Source organism: Hyalella azteca, unplaced genomic scaffold, assembly GCF_000764305.2.
Source record: "Hyalella azteca isolate HAZT.00-mixed unplaced genomic scaffold, Hazt_2.0.2 contig7524, whole genome shotgun sequence".
Classification (NCBI taxonomy): domain Eukaryota; kingdom Metazoa; phylum Arthropoda; class Malacostraca; order Amphipoda; family Hyalellidae; genus Hyalella; species Hyalella azteca.
In genome coordinates this window covers 19,189-36,838 of record NW_025937647.1, presented here as the reverse complement: position 1 = coordinate 36,838, position 17,650 = coordinate 19,189, and the positions used below count along the sequence as shown (strand labels likewise).

General features: G+C 38.1%; 1 protein-coding gene across 1 annotated transcript in view; it reads left to right on the top strand.

The window, feature by feature from the left end:
• Nucleotides 1-161: 161 nt before the first annotated feature.
• LOC108672937 overlaps nucleotides 162-17,650 on the top strand; it is a gene marked incomplete in the record, with an annotated part of 24,855 nt that continues 7,366 nt past the window's right edge. Inside the window, 6 exon segments of the mRNA XM_047881276.1 lie at nucleotides 162-320; nucleotides 13,490-14,158; nucleotides 14,589-14,802; nucleotides 15,607-15,843; nucleotides 16,508-16,702; nucleotides 17,227-17,295. Coding sequence (XP_047737232.1) covers nucleotides 181-320; nucleotides 13,490-14,158; nucleotides 14,589-14,802; nucleotides 15,607-15,843; nucleotides 16,508-16,702; nucleotides 17,227-17,295 — 1,524 coding nt within the window.

Here is a 17,650-nt window from a genome sequence, read left to right as displayed (position 1 = left end):
AACGATATTGTTGCAATGCACAATTTCATGTCATCTTAAAAACAGTATTTTTGATCCCTGCTTTTGATGACAAACAACGATATTGTTGCAATGCATAATTTCATATCACTTTAAAAAATAATCATTTTAATCCCTGCTCAGATGACGAGCCTACAGACGATGCTGTTGCTGGTGCAGACGATGATGCTGCGATGTGGACGATGTGAAGTGTTCACTTCGTCGCACGACCTCAGTGAAATGTTCCTCGTCGAGCGGGACGTCATCTCTGCGCTGCAGAAATACCTCGTCAAGGCAGAGATTCGTCTGGGGCGAATACGAAGGTATGTTCGCTTGTATATTATGATATTGCATGGTTAATTAATTTTTCAAACATTAGATAAGATCGGAAAAAATTATTCCAACGTGTTTACTAGTTTAACAATTTCAAAAGGTAAGTTTAAACGATTGACCAGACTCAGAGGTGATTCATGAAATCGGCTGAAAATTTCATTAAAAAAATTTTTCAGGTCGATGATGGAGCGAAAAATAATGTGCAGAAAGACTAGAATTATTATTAACATTCGGCATTTGCGCGCGAGGTTATGCTATTTTTTATATTTTTTTCACGTGACTACCCTTACTCAGTACGTAGTTACTATGATAAAAAGATGCCGCACGTGTTTTTTTGTAGCATATAATTTCTTATATTGCCCCTGATCGCCGGCCTGCCATCAGACATCCACCAGTTGGAAACTACCAATAAAAATGCATAAAATGCATTCTTCAGATCAAGCCCAATTAAACTGCCTATAAGGTTGAGCTAGCGGCGGAGAAGGGTCTTGCAGAAATACCTCGTCAAGGCAGAGATTCGTCTGGGGCGAATACGAAGGTATGTTCGTTTGTAAATTATGATATTGCATGGTTAATTAATTTTTTTCGAACATTTGTTCAGATCGGAATGGCAGACCATTAAGTCAGACTGTTGGAATAGACTGTTCAGTCAGACTGTTGAAATAGTACGCTCGTAAATTTTTATATTGTATTTCCAATTAATTTTTTCAAACATTAGATCAGATCGGAAAAAAATTATTCCAACGTGGTAACTAGTTTAACAATTTCAAATGGTAAGTTTAAGCGATTGACCAGACTCAGAGGTGATTCATGAAATCGGCTGAAAATTTCACTAAAAAAATTTTTCAGGTCGATGTTGGAGCGAAAATTATGTGAAAGAAGACTAGAATTATTATCAACTTTCGGCAATTGCACGTAAGGTGATGGTATATTTAAAAAAATTTTCCCGTTACTACCCTTATTTACTACGTGGTTACTTTGATAAAAAAATGTTACATGTATTTGTTAGCGCATTTTCTCATTTATGGAAAAAATGCACTATTGTGCTCGCCATGTCCGTCTGTCTGTCTGTCCGTCCGTCCGTGACCTCAAGTTTTCGTCGACGAGAAAATGCGCTCTCTGTCACTCACTGCAGTGAGCACTGAGTTAAATATTTTTTACATATAATTTCTCATATTGCCCCTTGATCGCCGACCTGCCATCAGACATCCACCAGTTGGAAACTACCAATAAGAATGCATTCTCAGGATCAAGCCCAATTAAACTGCCTATAAGGCTGAGCTAGCAGCGGAGAAGGGTCACTATGACCTGAAGATGTACCTAGCAATTGACCTGAGTCATTGTGAGGTCATAGGTCATATTTTGAGTGACGTGCTGCAGCGGAGAAAGTCTGGCGCTATTGTCCTATGAAGTGCACCTGCTAGGAGCATGTAACTCATAAGAGGAATCTCTTTCACAAACCCACGAGAGTGACAAGTCTTCTTCAGTCTAATGAAGGGCTTTGACTCCTAAAATATTGAAAGGCCCCATTTGTAATTCAGAGTAGCACTTCTCAACAGCCACGTGAAGGCCACGTTCTGCATGTTTCAGTTTGCACGATCGCCTAAATTATACTTTCACTTTTCCCGTAGGTCCCTAAAATTTGCCTTTAAATCGAGTTACTCTGATCAAGGACAGCGAAGAATATTAATTATTAAGCCTTGCGATTATATTTAATACAAATTTTTTAATGGCTCATGGGCGACATTCGTAGTTTGCTGAAGGTATCTGAGCTGTCGTGTTTATTTGGTAAATATATATTTTAAATTGTCATAGCAGGGCTGCAGGCAGGTTTGATTTTGCGTTACTTAATGGACAAAATTAATAATTAAGCAATACATTAGATGTTGAATTGGAACGCTGTTTTGGTGATAAAGCGATATTTTTGGAACAGTGCGTGCACTTCGGGGGATAAATGCTCAAGGGAATTGAAGTTTAATAAACCCGGGAATATATTTTATAAATTGCAGTCTTTATTGCATTTCTGTTGAGATACTGCTTGGAGAAATAACTGAAAACATCATATTAATTAGAAAGGGAAGTGCTTGGGGAATTCAACTAAATATTTGACAGATATTAAGGCCTAAATATTTGACAGTTATTAAAGCCTAAATATTTGACAGTTATTAGGGCCTAAATATTTGACAGCTATTAAGGCCTTAATATTTAACAGTTATTAAGACATAAATATTTGACAGTTATTAAGACCTAAATATTTGACAGTAATTAAAGCCTAAATATTTAACAGTTAGTAGGACCTAAATATTTGACATTTATTAAGACCTAAATATATGACAGTTATTAAGGCCTAAATATATGACAGCTATTAAGGCCTAAATATTTGACAGTTATTAAGGCCTAAATATATGACAGTTATTAAAGCCTAAATATTTGACAGTTATTAAGGCCTAAATATTTGACAGTTATTAAAGCCTAAATATTTGACAGCTATTAAGACCTAAATATATGACAGTTATTAAGACCTAAATATATGACAGTTATTAAGACCTAAACGTATATACCGGGAAATATTAATATCAGAATACTGTATATCTTAGATTCAAGACCAGAGAATAAGTTTCACTGAAAGTAATAAAATAAAATTACATTAAGAACAAGATATTTTTTACAAATAGAAAATATAAAAATAATTATCTAGTCTTCAGCAAACCTGCTTAAAAAACAAATCCTTCTATCCTACACTAATGTTCTATTATCTGGCTAAAAATTTCGAGAAAGTATTGGTAAGGAAATTACCTACTGGCGAATGGCAGCCAATAAAATAAGCTATTCATGCAATCTTGAACAAAACAAAATACTAGCCAGAAAAAGAATGTTCTCGCCGTGCGAGGTCTGTCAAAGATTTATTCTAGACTAGGACAGCCTGGTGAGAACAACACCGACCAGGGGCCATACTTTCAAAACTCGCTAAGTGAACGTAAGTACTTACGCTCTATTTTCTTGTGTATGATTGGTGGATTTTGCTTGAAAGGCCGTCAATGATTGGCTGATGAACTTACGATCTCTCAACTTTTTTTGAAAGTATGGGCCCTGCGCTGTACGGTTGACTTCAACCTTGCAAGTAATTTTTGCACTACATATTTCTCAGAGCCAGCGCGGAAGCGAAAAATTTCACGTGTACTTTCTATTATCCCGTAAACCGTAAGGCTTCTACGTAATAGCACCAGGAAGGATGCTTGTTCGAGGCTAACAATCCAGGCAGTTTTCAGTTTTTCCATTTCAAAAATATGCAGTTCAATCGTAAAAGCTATACTTAGAACAGTCGTAAAGTCAATCTTGACTTAATTAAATATATAATTGTATTAAAATTTAGCGTTCATTTAGGTGAGACAATCAACATGTCTTTGACGTGGATAAAAGCTATATTTAGTATTTTGCAATTAAGATTTTAATTATTTCGGTAATTAAAAAGGATAGTGAGGAAAACTGTCAGCCGTCGCGAACTAAGATACTGGCGCACATTCATTCTAGCATTAAATCAGTTTCGTGCGTGTAGTTATCCGCGCATGAAAGGGGGCTATCATGTCACGAATACATATCCAAGCGTGAGCCTGAAAGTGCCATGAAGTAGAGAGCGCGTCTGTCGTCACGCATCGAGTTTCGTGGAAGCATGCGTGCAGAGTTCGCGCAGGACAACACACAAGAGAAAGTTCATGATTGCCGGGACCACCTGCCATCACTCAGTCATTGGGCTCAGTTCATTTCTCTCCCTGGTGGCCAGGAGGTGGAGACTGCCTGCCATCACTCAGTCATTGGGCTCAGTTCACTTCTCTCCCTGGTGGCCAGGAGGTGGAGACTGCCTGCCATCACTCAGTCATTGGGCTCAGTTCACTAATCCCCCTGGCGGCCTGGTGGTGGAGATCGCCTGCCATTACCCATGCATTAGGTTCAGTTCATTTCTCTTCCTGGTGGATGAGAAGTGAACAGTTCTCTTTCTTCCTCTCCGTTTCTGATATGCGCATCCAGGATAAATATCAGCGACCTCTCCAATCTATCCGGCCAAATCTCAGTCCGCGTGCGATGCGTGCTTATCTAAGACCATGCTTGCTACGTGCGTATCTTAGACTAAGTGATAAACGTGCTTCCGAGACACGTTCGGAAATTTCATGCAGTTCACTGTCATCGACCTCTAAATGCAAATTCAGCGAAAATATAAATTTGGAGAATCAAGAAAATAAAATTTATTCATACATTTTTGCCAGTACCTGTACTCAAAATCAGATAAAAATACAAATATTTTTAAACTAAAATATATGTACTTCCTGTTACAACGATTATTATTTCATGTGAATCGTAACAACCGGCGTGGTACCCATATTTTTTTACATAGTTCATAAAAGTTACTAATACTTTACAGTATTTCCGGCTATTCTCACGGAAAGATTTGAAAAGCAATCAACAATTCACAAATCGCAACATTTAAATAAAAAAATATATTTAATACTACATTGTAGGAACATCGTTCACAGTAGCATCGATATTAGCGTCAGTATTACTTACAGTGTCCTGACCACACACTCTGAGGAATAAGTGTGACTTTGTCCAAATATAAGTACTTATATCATTAGTCTGCTTATATTTCCATTAAAATTCTGTTAGCATGAAAATACGAACTTATCTTCATATTAATCACAACCCCTCAAATATTTGTACATTTATTAATTTTATTTATTAAAAAATTGTTTTCAAAAAGAAGCTGTCCGAATATCGTGTAGTTCAGGAAGTTCTTGGCTGACATAATTTCCTTGGAAAAGATTATATTTTTTATAATTTCTTATATAAATATTACCTCTTTCTCTCGTGATTATTAAATCCCCACCTTTTTACAAATTATCTTACCTATTTTTCCCGCATAATTGTTCTAGCTTCAACTATCGAACTAATATTGCATGTTCACATTCATCTTACATCCTGCCCAGTGCTTCACATTGTATCCTCTTCGCAGAAAGGATCTTTGCAGGATCCTTTCTAGAGGAGCAGGTAGATCTATCCTGTGACCCACATCCTGCAGGACAATAACCCCCTCCGGGTCAACCCCAACCCCCCATTCAACCCTCTACCCCCAAATTGCTGGCATAACCCTTTTCTTATCGTTTTTTTTCATATCTGACCCCACGGCTGACGTACAACCGCTACTTTCATCATACGAACCTCCAGTCGTGTGTGTTGTATGTCGTAAATGCCGTGTATGTTGTGTATGTGTGTAGGTTGTGTATGTGTGTAGGTTGTGCATGGAGTGTATGTTGTGTATGGAGNACACGGTCACACGACATCTATAAACACACACCAATGAAAAATAACGTAACTGCGATTTGAAATCTCCTGGTTTATTGCCTCTTTACTCCCATACAGAATATTCATGTACGAGTGCCTACAAATACACAGTTGTTTGTTCCGGTAAGCAAGTTTGTTATTAACTATACCTTCAACTGAGAATAGTGTTTAATTGTCTACATCAAACGAAAAAAATACATACTGATGCGACTTGTTGCTATCCTGAACAATAGTTTCGTTAGGGATAATAAGGTTTGGAATAAAGCTGTGAACATTTTGAAAAAAATGATATATATTAAAAAATTTATATATTAAAAAAATTGAAAAATTAAATTTTTTAATATACGAAAATTAACTGAGAAATTCATTGTACATCTGTATGATTGCTGTCTCTTATACACATCAGATGTGTATAAGAGACAGAGTCAGCTCTGAATTCTTACAGTCGTTCTGATGTGTCCAATGCAAAGTGCATTTATTAATGACTCCACATGTATAACTTTTTGAAAATAATTTAAAAATGATAGAAATTTTGCTTGAAGATTAAATTAGAATAAATGGTTAACGGCTTTCTCTATTTAATTTGGAGAAATTAATTTTGATGTATTATATTTCCCCAGAGTATGATTCAAGTTTTTCGTCGCCAATTATTAATTATGAATTCTCTATGCGAGTACGAACTACACATACCACACATAAATACATTGAGTTCCTAGGACATTAAAAAAAATCTAGCTCTCCCCACGCTCGTTCTAGCCTCGTTTTCTCCTCATTTCAAGTCACTGGAAAATTCCTAGTTTTTTGTCGTAGAGAAAATCCGGTGGCAAGCGTAGCGTTGATGTAAGAAAGTGATTGTGAATTACGACATGAAGCTCGTATAAGTTAGGACATGAAGATTGTAAAGTTACGACATGAGGCTGGTAAAGTTACGACATGAGGCTGGTAAAGTTACGACATCAGGTTCGTAAAGTTACGACATGAGGTTCATAAAGTTAGGACATGATGTTCGTAAAGTTACGACATGAGGATCGTAGAGTTACGACATGAGGTTCGTAAAGTTAGGACACGAAGCTCGTAAAATTACGACATGAGGCTGGTAAAGTTACGACATGAGGTTCGTAAAGTTACGACATGAGGCTCGTGAAGTTAGGACATGAGGCTCGTAAAGTTACGACATGAGGTTCATAAAGTTAGGACATGAGGCTCGTGAAGTTAGGACATGAGGCTCGTAAAGTTACGACATGAGGTTCGTAAAGTTACGACATGGGGTTCGTAAAGTTACGACATGAGGTTCGTAAAGTTACGACATGAGGTTCGTAACAATACCACCTCAGAGTCATCAGGTTATGACACGAAATTATTGTAAGGATACGACCATAGGAATTCAATACATAGGAATACATACAAGTTGAATATTGTAGGTGTTTAATTCTGCAACTTGTTTCCGATCCTTGATTAAATTCACTGATTTAATTGAACCTCAACATGAATAAATTTCTTGGTAGTGAGGAACGAGCCGTCAACCACTGAACATGTGTTATTGTTCTCCCTTGAACAAAAATTTCTATTCATGAACTATATTTCATATACAGTTCTATATAACTATTTCTATATAACTATATAACTGCTCCATCGATATTAAAATATTAATCTATATTTCAAACATTATCCGTACTGACGAAGTAGTGGACATGGCATAAAATCTCGCACTCTGGTTTACTTTTATTGCCTATTCATCGCGTATATGTATATATTTATGTATATTCGCATATATGTATGTATTTTTATAGCTATTCATCGCGTAGCTTGTATACGCGCATTCTTATCTCGGCACATGCTGCATTAATCGATCTTAATCCTACAGTCTTTGTCTTTACAGTCGATGTGATTACAGTATGTATGATTACAGTCTGTATTATTGCAGTCTGTATGATTACAGCTGTATGAGTACAGTCTGTGTGATTACTGTACAGCCTGTATGATTACAGTCTGTGTGATTACAGTCTGTATGATTGCAGTCTGTATGATTGCAGTCTGTATGATTGCAGTCTGTATGATTACAGTCTGTATGATTAAACCCTGTATGATTGCAGTCTGTATGATTAAAGCATGTATGATTACAGTCTGTGTGATTACAGTCTGTATGATTACAGTCTGTGTGATTACAGTCTGTATGATAACAGTCTGTATGATTAAAGCCTGTATGATTACAGTTTGTATGATTAAAGCCTGTATGATTGCAGTCTGTATGATTAAAGCCTGTATGATTGCAGTCTGTATGATTAAAGCCTGTATGATTACAGTCTGTATGATAAGACACTATAATCTATTAACGTTACTGAACTTACAGTCTAAACGACTTCCGTGGTTCGTAAGAATACATTCGTGTTATGAGGTCCGTGGAATGCGCTTCTGATTATTCACCTCATGAAATGCGTGTATATTACAGTATGTATGATTACAGTCTGTATTATTGCAGTCTGTATGATTACAGCTGTATGAGTACAGTCTGTGTGATTACTGTACAGCCTGTATGAATACAGTCTGTGTGATTATTGTACAACCTGTATGATTACAGTCTGTGTGATTACAGTCTGTGTGATTACAGTCTGTATGATTACAGTCTGTATGATTGTAGTCTGTATGATTAAAGCCTGTATGATTGCAGTCTGTATGATTAAAGCATGTGTGATTACAGTCTGTATGATTACAGTCTGTATGATTACAGTCTGTATGATTACAGTCTGCATGATTACAGTCTGTCTGATTAGAGACTATATTCTATTAACGTTACTGAACTCACAGTCTAAACGACTTCCGTGGTTCGTAAGAATACATTCGTGTTATGAGGTCTGTGCTGTGTGCGTCTGATTATTCACCTCATGAAATGCGTGTAGTCTCATCACGCATGATAAGACGCAACGCGCGTGAGATGTGCGTGATGACAGCGATAACAAAATACGTGCATTTCTCCAGCACGCATCACGATCATCATTTTAAATGGGAGCATCATGCGTTCATCAAGTCATCACTATTGCATTGTTAATTTAATAATGGTGGTTGAATTTATTCGTGGCCTGTTGATGCTTTGGTTGTTCGTTATAAATAGTTTCATGTTCGTGTGTTTCGTTTTAACAGCGCATCCCGTTCGTAAAGGACACTAAACTGCATCTATGATTCTCTTATACAAAAAATATATACATTTCCCCTCATATTATGGAATTTTCTGCAGATGCACATTGATTTCTATGCATTGAGTGTTTCAAATGCCACTTATTTTTTGAAAAATTCATTTATATTCATTGGGATGCCAACCTCTTCATTTGCGTAAATTATTACAAGAATCGATCCGTTTTAAAAATATAATTTATTTATTTTTATACAGCGAAATGTGTAACAATCAAATTTTTGATAGAAAAATTTAGATTGAGCGAAATAGGTTTACTATTGCCTCTTCATTACTTAAATGGGGCTCTTAACCTAAATTTTTTAGCAGAGCGTATCTGTGACACAGATCTGAGCTCACTGTCACCAACAGCGTACGCGACGCAATGTTGCGTACGCAGCGTTACGTGCGCCTGGTTACGTATGTATGTACGGTTACGTACGCAGAGCCACATACGTAGGGCTACGTACGTAAGGTTTCATACGCAGTGCCACGTACGTAGGGATACGTACGTAAGATTACGTACGCAGAGCCACGTACGTAGGGCTACGTACGTAAGATTTCGTACGCAGTGCCACGTACGTAAGGTTTCGTACGCAGTGCTACGTACGTAGGGCTACGTATGTAAGGTTATGTACGCAGTGCCACGTATGTAGGGCTACGTACGTAAGATTTCGTACGCAGTGCCACGTACGTAGGGCTGCGTACGTAAAATTACGTACGCAGTGCCGATGCTCCCACGCTCGATGGTTAATAGTGATAAGCAATGCATCCTCTTCCTTTCGCCCTAAATTTAATTCTATTTTATTATCACTGACATAGTTTAATACGGTTTATAATATATAGTTATTAGTTAATAATTATGGCTCGCAATTTGTTCACTAGAGCTTTGCTATACATGTAACGCTATCTACTTAATTGATGATAACAAGGATTTATAGAGAGTTGTCTAATATGATTATCTATATTGATTTCATCAATTATATGTTTAGTAATTAATATATTATCATTTAATGCATATTGTGTTCAAAATATATTTGCATAGAACTGTTACTTGCACGAAAGCTGGTGAACATTTTCATATTTTTTATATAACTTTTTTATTGTGTTTGAACTATCGACCAAGGCCGTTATATCAAAACTCGCTCATGTATACGCAACTGCTTTAAGTACACGTAACCGCCTATGTACACGTGGCCGACTAAGTACACGTAGCCGCCTAAGTACACGTAGTGGCCTAAGTTTACGTAGCGGCGAAAGTGCACGAAGCGGCCTAAAGTACAATTAAGTAGCGATTCAAGAGCACTAGCAGTCTAAGTACAAGTATCGGCCCAAGTACACGTATTGACCTAAGTACACGTAACGGTCTAGGTACGCATAGCGGCCTAGGTATGCGTAGTGGCCGATTTATCGCCAGTGATTGGTGAATTGAAAAGCAAAAGCCATCAGTGATTGGCTGGCGCAGTTGCAGTCTCTCAAACATTTGTAATCGTGCTGCCCCAGGTGAATCATTTGATCATATTATGTTGAGGTCATTTTGATCAAATCAGTCAAATTTGAACCAATAGTAATTTGCTTAAAAAGGCGCAATAATTTTTCCGTTAAATATACAGTACATACGAATAGATTTTCTTTAACAACCCTCACGTTTTATCATGTCACGAACCATCTGCTTGCTATACGCAGGTGATTGAAGAAAACAGCTCTTAAGAAACGTACGACGCTTAAGTTGATGAAAAGCACAGGGCCAATACTTTCAAAAAAAGTTATGAGATCGTAAGTTCATCAGCCAATCATTGACGGCCTTTCAAGCAAAATCCACCAATCATAGACCAGAAAATAGAGCGTAAGTACTTACGTTCACTTAGCGAGTTTTGAACGTATGGCCCCAGGACATTAATTCAATGAATACGTAAGTTCAACAACCACTTTTAATTCAACCAGTATTGGATGAATGACGTTGAGCGTTAACCACGCATCCCGTTAACAACCATCATATAAACAATAATTATTGAACAAGGTTTTAAATATAAAACATCAGTTGAAGAAGAGGTATGATGTCAACCATGCCTACACAATACCTGATTTTACAAAGATTAAGGTATGAAACATTAAACTTTGACGAGGTATGACGTCAATAATATTTAAACATCACTTGAGGTATAGAAGATTTAAGCTATGAAACCTTATTCTTTGACGAGCAATGAAGTCTACAATGCCTGCACAATAATTTAAGTGAACATGGCACCAGCGAACAATAACGACATGAGCGTCGAGAACAGCTGTTGTGTCTCTAAATATAATGAATTATATCAAGCATATGCAAGTCATTGTTGAAGACACCACAGCTGCATGGTCCTTCATCACTGTTGAATATCCAAGAAATTCTGGTCCTGATGATTAACCGCCCACATCTGTACCACACAAAAGATCATATCGAGAGATGATTTGTCACACATCTGTTATAATGTTATCATGTTTTCAAGCATTTACTGGTTTTCTTACAAATCGATATCACTGATATTTTACAGAAATTCTGTACGTATTCAAGCACAGATGAGACGGCTTCGAAACCAAAGAAAAATAACTTTAATAGGATTAATATTTATGAATTAAAACCTACACTATCTCATAATAAATTACACACATAATTATACACATAATCAGATTTCAGTTAATGGACGATACATCATGAGTAAAACGTGAACACTTTTGTAATGTGTACAGAAGCCCATATGTTACATGCGTAATGTTGACGCAGTTTCCACTTTCTCTTGTTCAGCCTTGGGTGAAGATTTTCGGTAGTTAAAGGTTTTGTAAGCAATCATTTGTGATCAAATAAAGCTTGAACTTTACATATTTACAGTGAAGTCATAATATATAATACTTTGCGTTGGGAAAATAAATCTGTGTCTTGAAGGTATTTTAACTTTATCTATGCCATATTGATATATTTTAACCTCTAGATTGTGATGAGATTCATTTGGATAAAAACGTTTTTAACCTGAGAAAGAATTTGTGAGGGTTTTCCAGAACCAGAGAGATCGTAATTCAAGTTTTCGCAAAAGACATTTTCCACGAACTACATATATTATTGGTACTTATAATTTTTGAGTCAAGCTAGTAAAAAGCCTCTGTTTTTAGGTTGTTGGGAACGTAGCAAGAGTGTCAGCTGAAGTAGACTCGTGGCGGTAAATAGACGAAGTTCCTTCTCACTTGTGATGTGCAATGTTTAGCTTGTCAAGAGTTATTGCCAACAAACATACGTCAATAGCTCTGAAATACAATAAGTGGATCTTGAATCAATGATCATAGACAAACTTTTTCATTATCAGTCTATGCAAACTTGCATTAATAGATGTTAATCTGGACTGATCTGTGGCTATTTACACTGTAAATAGCTGTGGATATTTGTGGCTATTTACACTGTAAATAGCTGTGGATATTTGTGGCTATTTACACTCTAAATAGCTGTGGCTATTTGTGGCTATTTACACCGTATTTTTAACATTTTTAAAATTTGTTCTTTCATACATAATTATTTTTTATTCACATAAAGATTATGACTATTTCCATAGGATTTATCTAACATGACAGTGCCAATCATGGCTGAAAAGATGCGGGACAAGTCACTCTTGTTAGAAAAGATTCTTCTGAAGAAGTGGCGGGATGCTATCTGATAGAACATCGAATACATGAATGAGTTAATGGACAACTTTGATATCAGAAAAGGCAATAAAGACTGCACCTCAGATAGAAATTGGACTGATGAAAGTGCAAGAACGTTCTAACAACATCGCACAGGCTGTGAAGGTTAACATTAAAAACGAAACAGAAGACGGCAAGTTACGGCAGGAATTAAGGATGTAAACATGATGTAAACAAGTTCCTATGTTTAAATTATGAGTGCAAGAAATTTTCACAGGATTTACACATCCTTCGTTTCTCTGATCGTCTTTTGCATCTTTATCCGTTAAAACATAAGATATGTCTCTCCAAATATGTCTGTAAATAAATCGGTTGTTCATCCGGTTGACTATGCAATAATAAATAAAATGACCTATTGAAATGCATATGCACTATGCAGTCAAAGCTTAATCAATTTTATAGAAGGGCTTGGGAATCTAAAACTTTATTAACGGAGGGAGAATGGCTAATTTTTTTAATTAATTTTTTCAATTACTCTCTCTCTGGCTAATTTTTACCCTGATTGACTATGAGGGGTAGCAGCAAATGGTGCTCAAGATTTCGGCAGATCAAGTCGGTAGCAAAGGAGATTTTAAAAATAACTTTTATGGGTGAGCAATGAATTTTAATAATGAATGTAATAAAAGTATCAAAACTAATAATGGGATAGATTGGCAGGAAGGTGTCATTACCTAGATATTAATAAACTTGTGCAAACATTGAGAGCGAAAGTTCATACTGAAGTTTCATGGATCAGGTTAAAATGTTAGGTTACAGAAGTACAGTGTTATATAATTAATAAAAGGGATCGTTTGTAATAAATAGTTAAGAACTTTTTATTGGCAATTCGAATATATTTACCAACGGATGTATTAGTATAAAGTATATTCACCAACCGATATTTTTGATGGCGATTCAAAATATATTATTAGTTATTAACTAGTTATTATAATAAACTATAATTACCAACAGATACATCCAGGAGTATGAGGCGGTGAAAGCGGACGCTGGGTGGACGGGCTTAGATGGCCCGCCGTCCCTCGTCGCCCACGGGCTGGCGAATTTCGTGGAGGACAACGAGGGACGGGAGGACGACGCTTCGTCGTCCATCGACGTCCCTACGTCGTCCATTGACGTCCCTACGTCGTCCATGGACGTCTCGAAGACGACATCTTCGTCACGGGGACGTGTGGGGGTGGATAAACTTGCGGGTAACCCACTACACGCCTTCCACCTCATGAAGAGGATGACGGTTTACTGGAAGCACATCGACGAGGATGTCGTCCGGGAGGAGTGGGCTGGTGGGTGGAGTGGGCTGGTGGGTGGAGTGGGCTGGTGGGTGGAGTGGGCTGGTGGGTGGAGTGGGCTGGTGGGTGGAGTGGGCTGGTGGGTGGAGTGGGCTGGTGGGTGGAGTGGGCTGGTGGGTGGAGTGGGCTGGTGGGTGGAGTGGGCTGGTGGGTGGAGTGGGCTGGTGGGTGGAGTGGGCTGGTGGGTGGAGTGGGCTGGTGGGTGGAGTGGGCTGGTGGGTGGAGTGGGCTGGTGGGTGGAGTGGGCTGGTGGGTGGAGTGGGCTGGTGGGTGGAGTGGGCTGGTGGGTGGAGTGGGCTGGTGGGTGGAGTGGGCTGGTGGGTGGAGTGGGCTGGTGGGTGGAGNCCCAAAAAAAAAACATTGAGTCTAGCCTTAACCTTAAAAGTTTCCTACTTCTAAGTTCGTAGTTATATATACAGCTTATGTAGTCGTGCACTCAGTCCGCTCTTAGCTATCGGCTATTGTTTATGAGTCGTATTATATTTACAGTCTCCGATATTTTCGCCGAGAATTTCCTGTATCGGATAGCGTTCCCCAAGCTCTCGGCTTCTACGAGGTGGTCACTGTTTGTGGTTTTCGGAATCCGCTTACCCAGGTTTCAAATCGTCTCAAGCGGTTAGCCTACCCTGCTCAAGTGTCTAGCCACCTATTAAATTTAACGACTTGAGGCTAGGCTTTCCTTTCCCTCAGCGAAAACCGCCACTCGATACCCACACATGTAATCTGTTTCTCAAAACAAAAGCCCCAGTCTCCTTCTCAACCAGGGTCGGGTTAAGGGCTGTCTCTTATACACATCTAGATGTGTATAAGAGACAGTCGCAAGACTGCGTGTATCTCGGCAAGCACGCGTACAACCTCGGCCTCCTGCAGCAGGCGGTCGACTGGTTCACAGAGGCGCGTCTGTTGGCTGACAGAGAACACAACCACACCGTGACCCTGGAGCAAGTTGACCAGTTCCTCGCTGCCGCTGTCGATGCTGTAAGTTATCTTTAAGCTTTAAATCATTTTAGTTAATAATAATGCTTCAAATTATATAAATTGTACACATTTGGTGGACCAGTTCCTTGCTGCCGCTGTCGATGCTGTCAGTTATCTTTAAACTTAATATCAGTTTAGTTAATAATAATGATTCAAATTATATAAATTGTACACATTTGGTTGACCAGTTCCTTGCTGCTGCTGTCGATGCTGTCAGTTATCTTTAAACTTTATATCATTTTAGTTAATAATAATGATTCAAATTATATAAATTGTACACATTTGGTTGACCAGTTCCTCGCTGCCGCTGTCGATGCTGTTAGTTATCTTTCAGCTTTAAATTGTTTTAGTTAATAATAATGATTCAAATTATATAAATTGTACACATTTTGGAGATAACAATTCAAATAGTAACATTAATGATAATGTTTATTAATTCGAGTACATTACAGGTTGAAAATTTTGAGTTTAAAGTCGATTTATGCTTGGTCTTCGTCCGAGGCTTAGCTTCTGAGGCTGGGAGTTGAGTAGGAATATATTTTAAGCACTTCAATAGTATATTAGGGCACTATTCATTGCAAAGATAGGAATTATGATCATAAAATGTATGCCAGTGTCGATCGGACTAAATTAAATCATGACTAACAGATTTGATTTGTACGAACCCAACTTGAACCCATGTATGAAAATCATACAAAGCTTTTGATCAAAATATCCTTAATGAAGTTATACCTTGTGAATAAGATGATATTGGTTTCATATTTTTTTTTTTTGCTTTGGTGCAAAGATTGTATCGTTTTCTAGCTTGAAAAGTCCCTGATGGTTGAAGCAACCCCGAATCAGCCAGAAGAGAACAGTCCTCCCAACAGCAACTTTAAAGAAAACGGATCCGATGTCCTCTTGAAAGAAAATGAACAAAGTTTATGGCAAACTAAAGAAAACATTCAGTCTGCGGAAGAGCTCGCCCCCGGATTCCAATATTTTGGACCTCATTTGGACGAGCAGAATTTTTTTGCCCTCTGCAGAGGAGAAAAAATTCTTGTAAGTAAAAAGAAATTAATAGAAATTCTCAATATTTTATATCCGATTGAAATTCGTTGAACATGTATATACGCAGAGCTGGGCAGCGCTACTTTGAAATGTAGCGGCCGCTACCGCCACATGCTCTAAATGTAGCGGGCGCTACCGATACCGCTACGTTGCTTTAAATGTAGCGTCGCTACCGCTACCGCTACTGAAAATCTAGCGGCCGCTACATGTAGCGCGCTACTGCCCACCTCTGTATATACGCAGAGCTGGGCAGCGCTACTTTGAAATGTAGCGGCCGCTACCGCTACCGCCACATGCTCTAAATGTAGCGGGCGCTACCGCTACCGATACGTGGCTTTAAATGTAGCGTCGCTACCGCTACCGCTACTGAAAATGCAGCGGCCGCTTCATGTATCGCGCCACTGCCCACCTCTGATAACATGTTGACAATAGTAACAGGCTGAGGTTGACAACATTACACCGAAATCTTTCGTACAGTTTTATTCTGTAATTTATATTATGTATGTATCATGCTGGTTTTTAAATAATATTTAATACTATTNGGAGACGCTTGAGTGAGGCTCTGCTCAGAGGCTGTCTCTTATACACATCTAGATGTGTATAAGAGACAGAATTATTATTATCATAATTCATCATAAATTTCCAATGACCTCAGCCGCCCGAGGCAGAGCGACTGCTCACCTGCCACTACGGCGCCCCCGAGGGGCCCAGCGCCCCCCTCGCCCCCTCCCTCACCCTCTCGCCCCCCAAGGTGGAGGTTCATCACCGCGGCCCGTCCCGCCTCGTCACCTTCCATGACGTCATCTCCGACACTGAAATATTGCAAATTCAACGTCTGGCAGACCCCATTGTGAGTCTCGGTCTGTAATTTATTTAATGCACACAGACCAAATAGTGAGTCTCGGTCTATAATTTATTTAATGCACACAGACCAAATTATGAGTCTCGGTCTATAATTTATTTAATGCACACAGACCAAATTGTGCGTCTCGGTCTGTAATTTATTTAATGCACACAGACCAAATTGTGAGTCTCGGTCTGTAATTTATTTAATGCACACAGACCAAATAGTGAGTCTGGGTCTGCTGTTCATGTGACGTCTGGCAGACCCCATTAAAGGGAGTCTCGGTCTGTAATTTATTTAATGCAGACAGACCAGATAGTGAGTCTGGGTCTGATATTCGTGAGTCCTGGTCTGTTATATGCATGAAGATTGCCTGATTTTTTGTTATTTCTTCATTCCAAAGAGTAACTGTGAATGATATCTCAATAATTATTCGACATTTTTAAGCCTGCACATTTATATTGTAATATTTACTCAATATTTCACAATATCACTGTTCGTATGGCAATAATTACGCTCTGATGGTGCAGCTGTCGCGGGCGATGGTGCAGGGGCTGGAGGGCAAAGGTAACACCATCAGCGACACGCGAACCTCTAAGGTAATTAAAAATTTAAAAGCAGAGATTAGTTCACTAAAATTAAAATTTTAGGATCTCATCTAATGCACTAATGAGACATAAAAATTTTCAGCAATTTCACGATTCTATTTTTTATTCCAAGAAAACTTTTTTATTTGAAAAATATATTACGCACGATCTTAATTTCGAAATATACGACTAGAAATTAAAAAAATTTCGTTGTAAAAATTTTGCCTTTTCTGCAAACTTGACAGTGGAAATGAGAAAAAACGTATTGACTTTAAATTAAGTATTTATTTTTCTGAATTTTGTTTAAACATTTGTTTTAAAAATCTCTTTTAATTATATATAATTAAATTATATAAATTAAATTAAT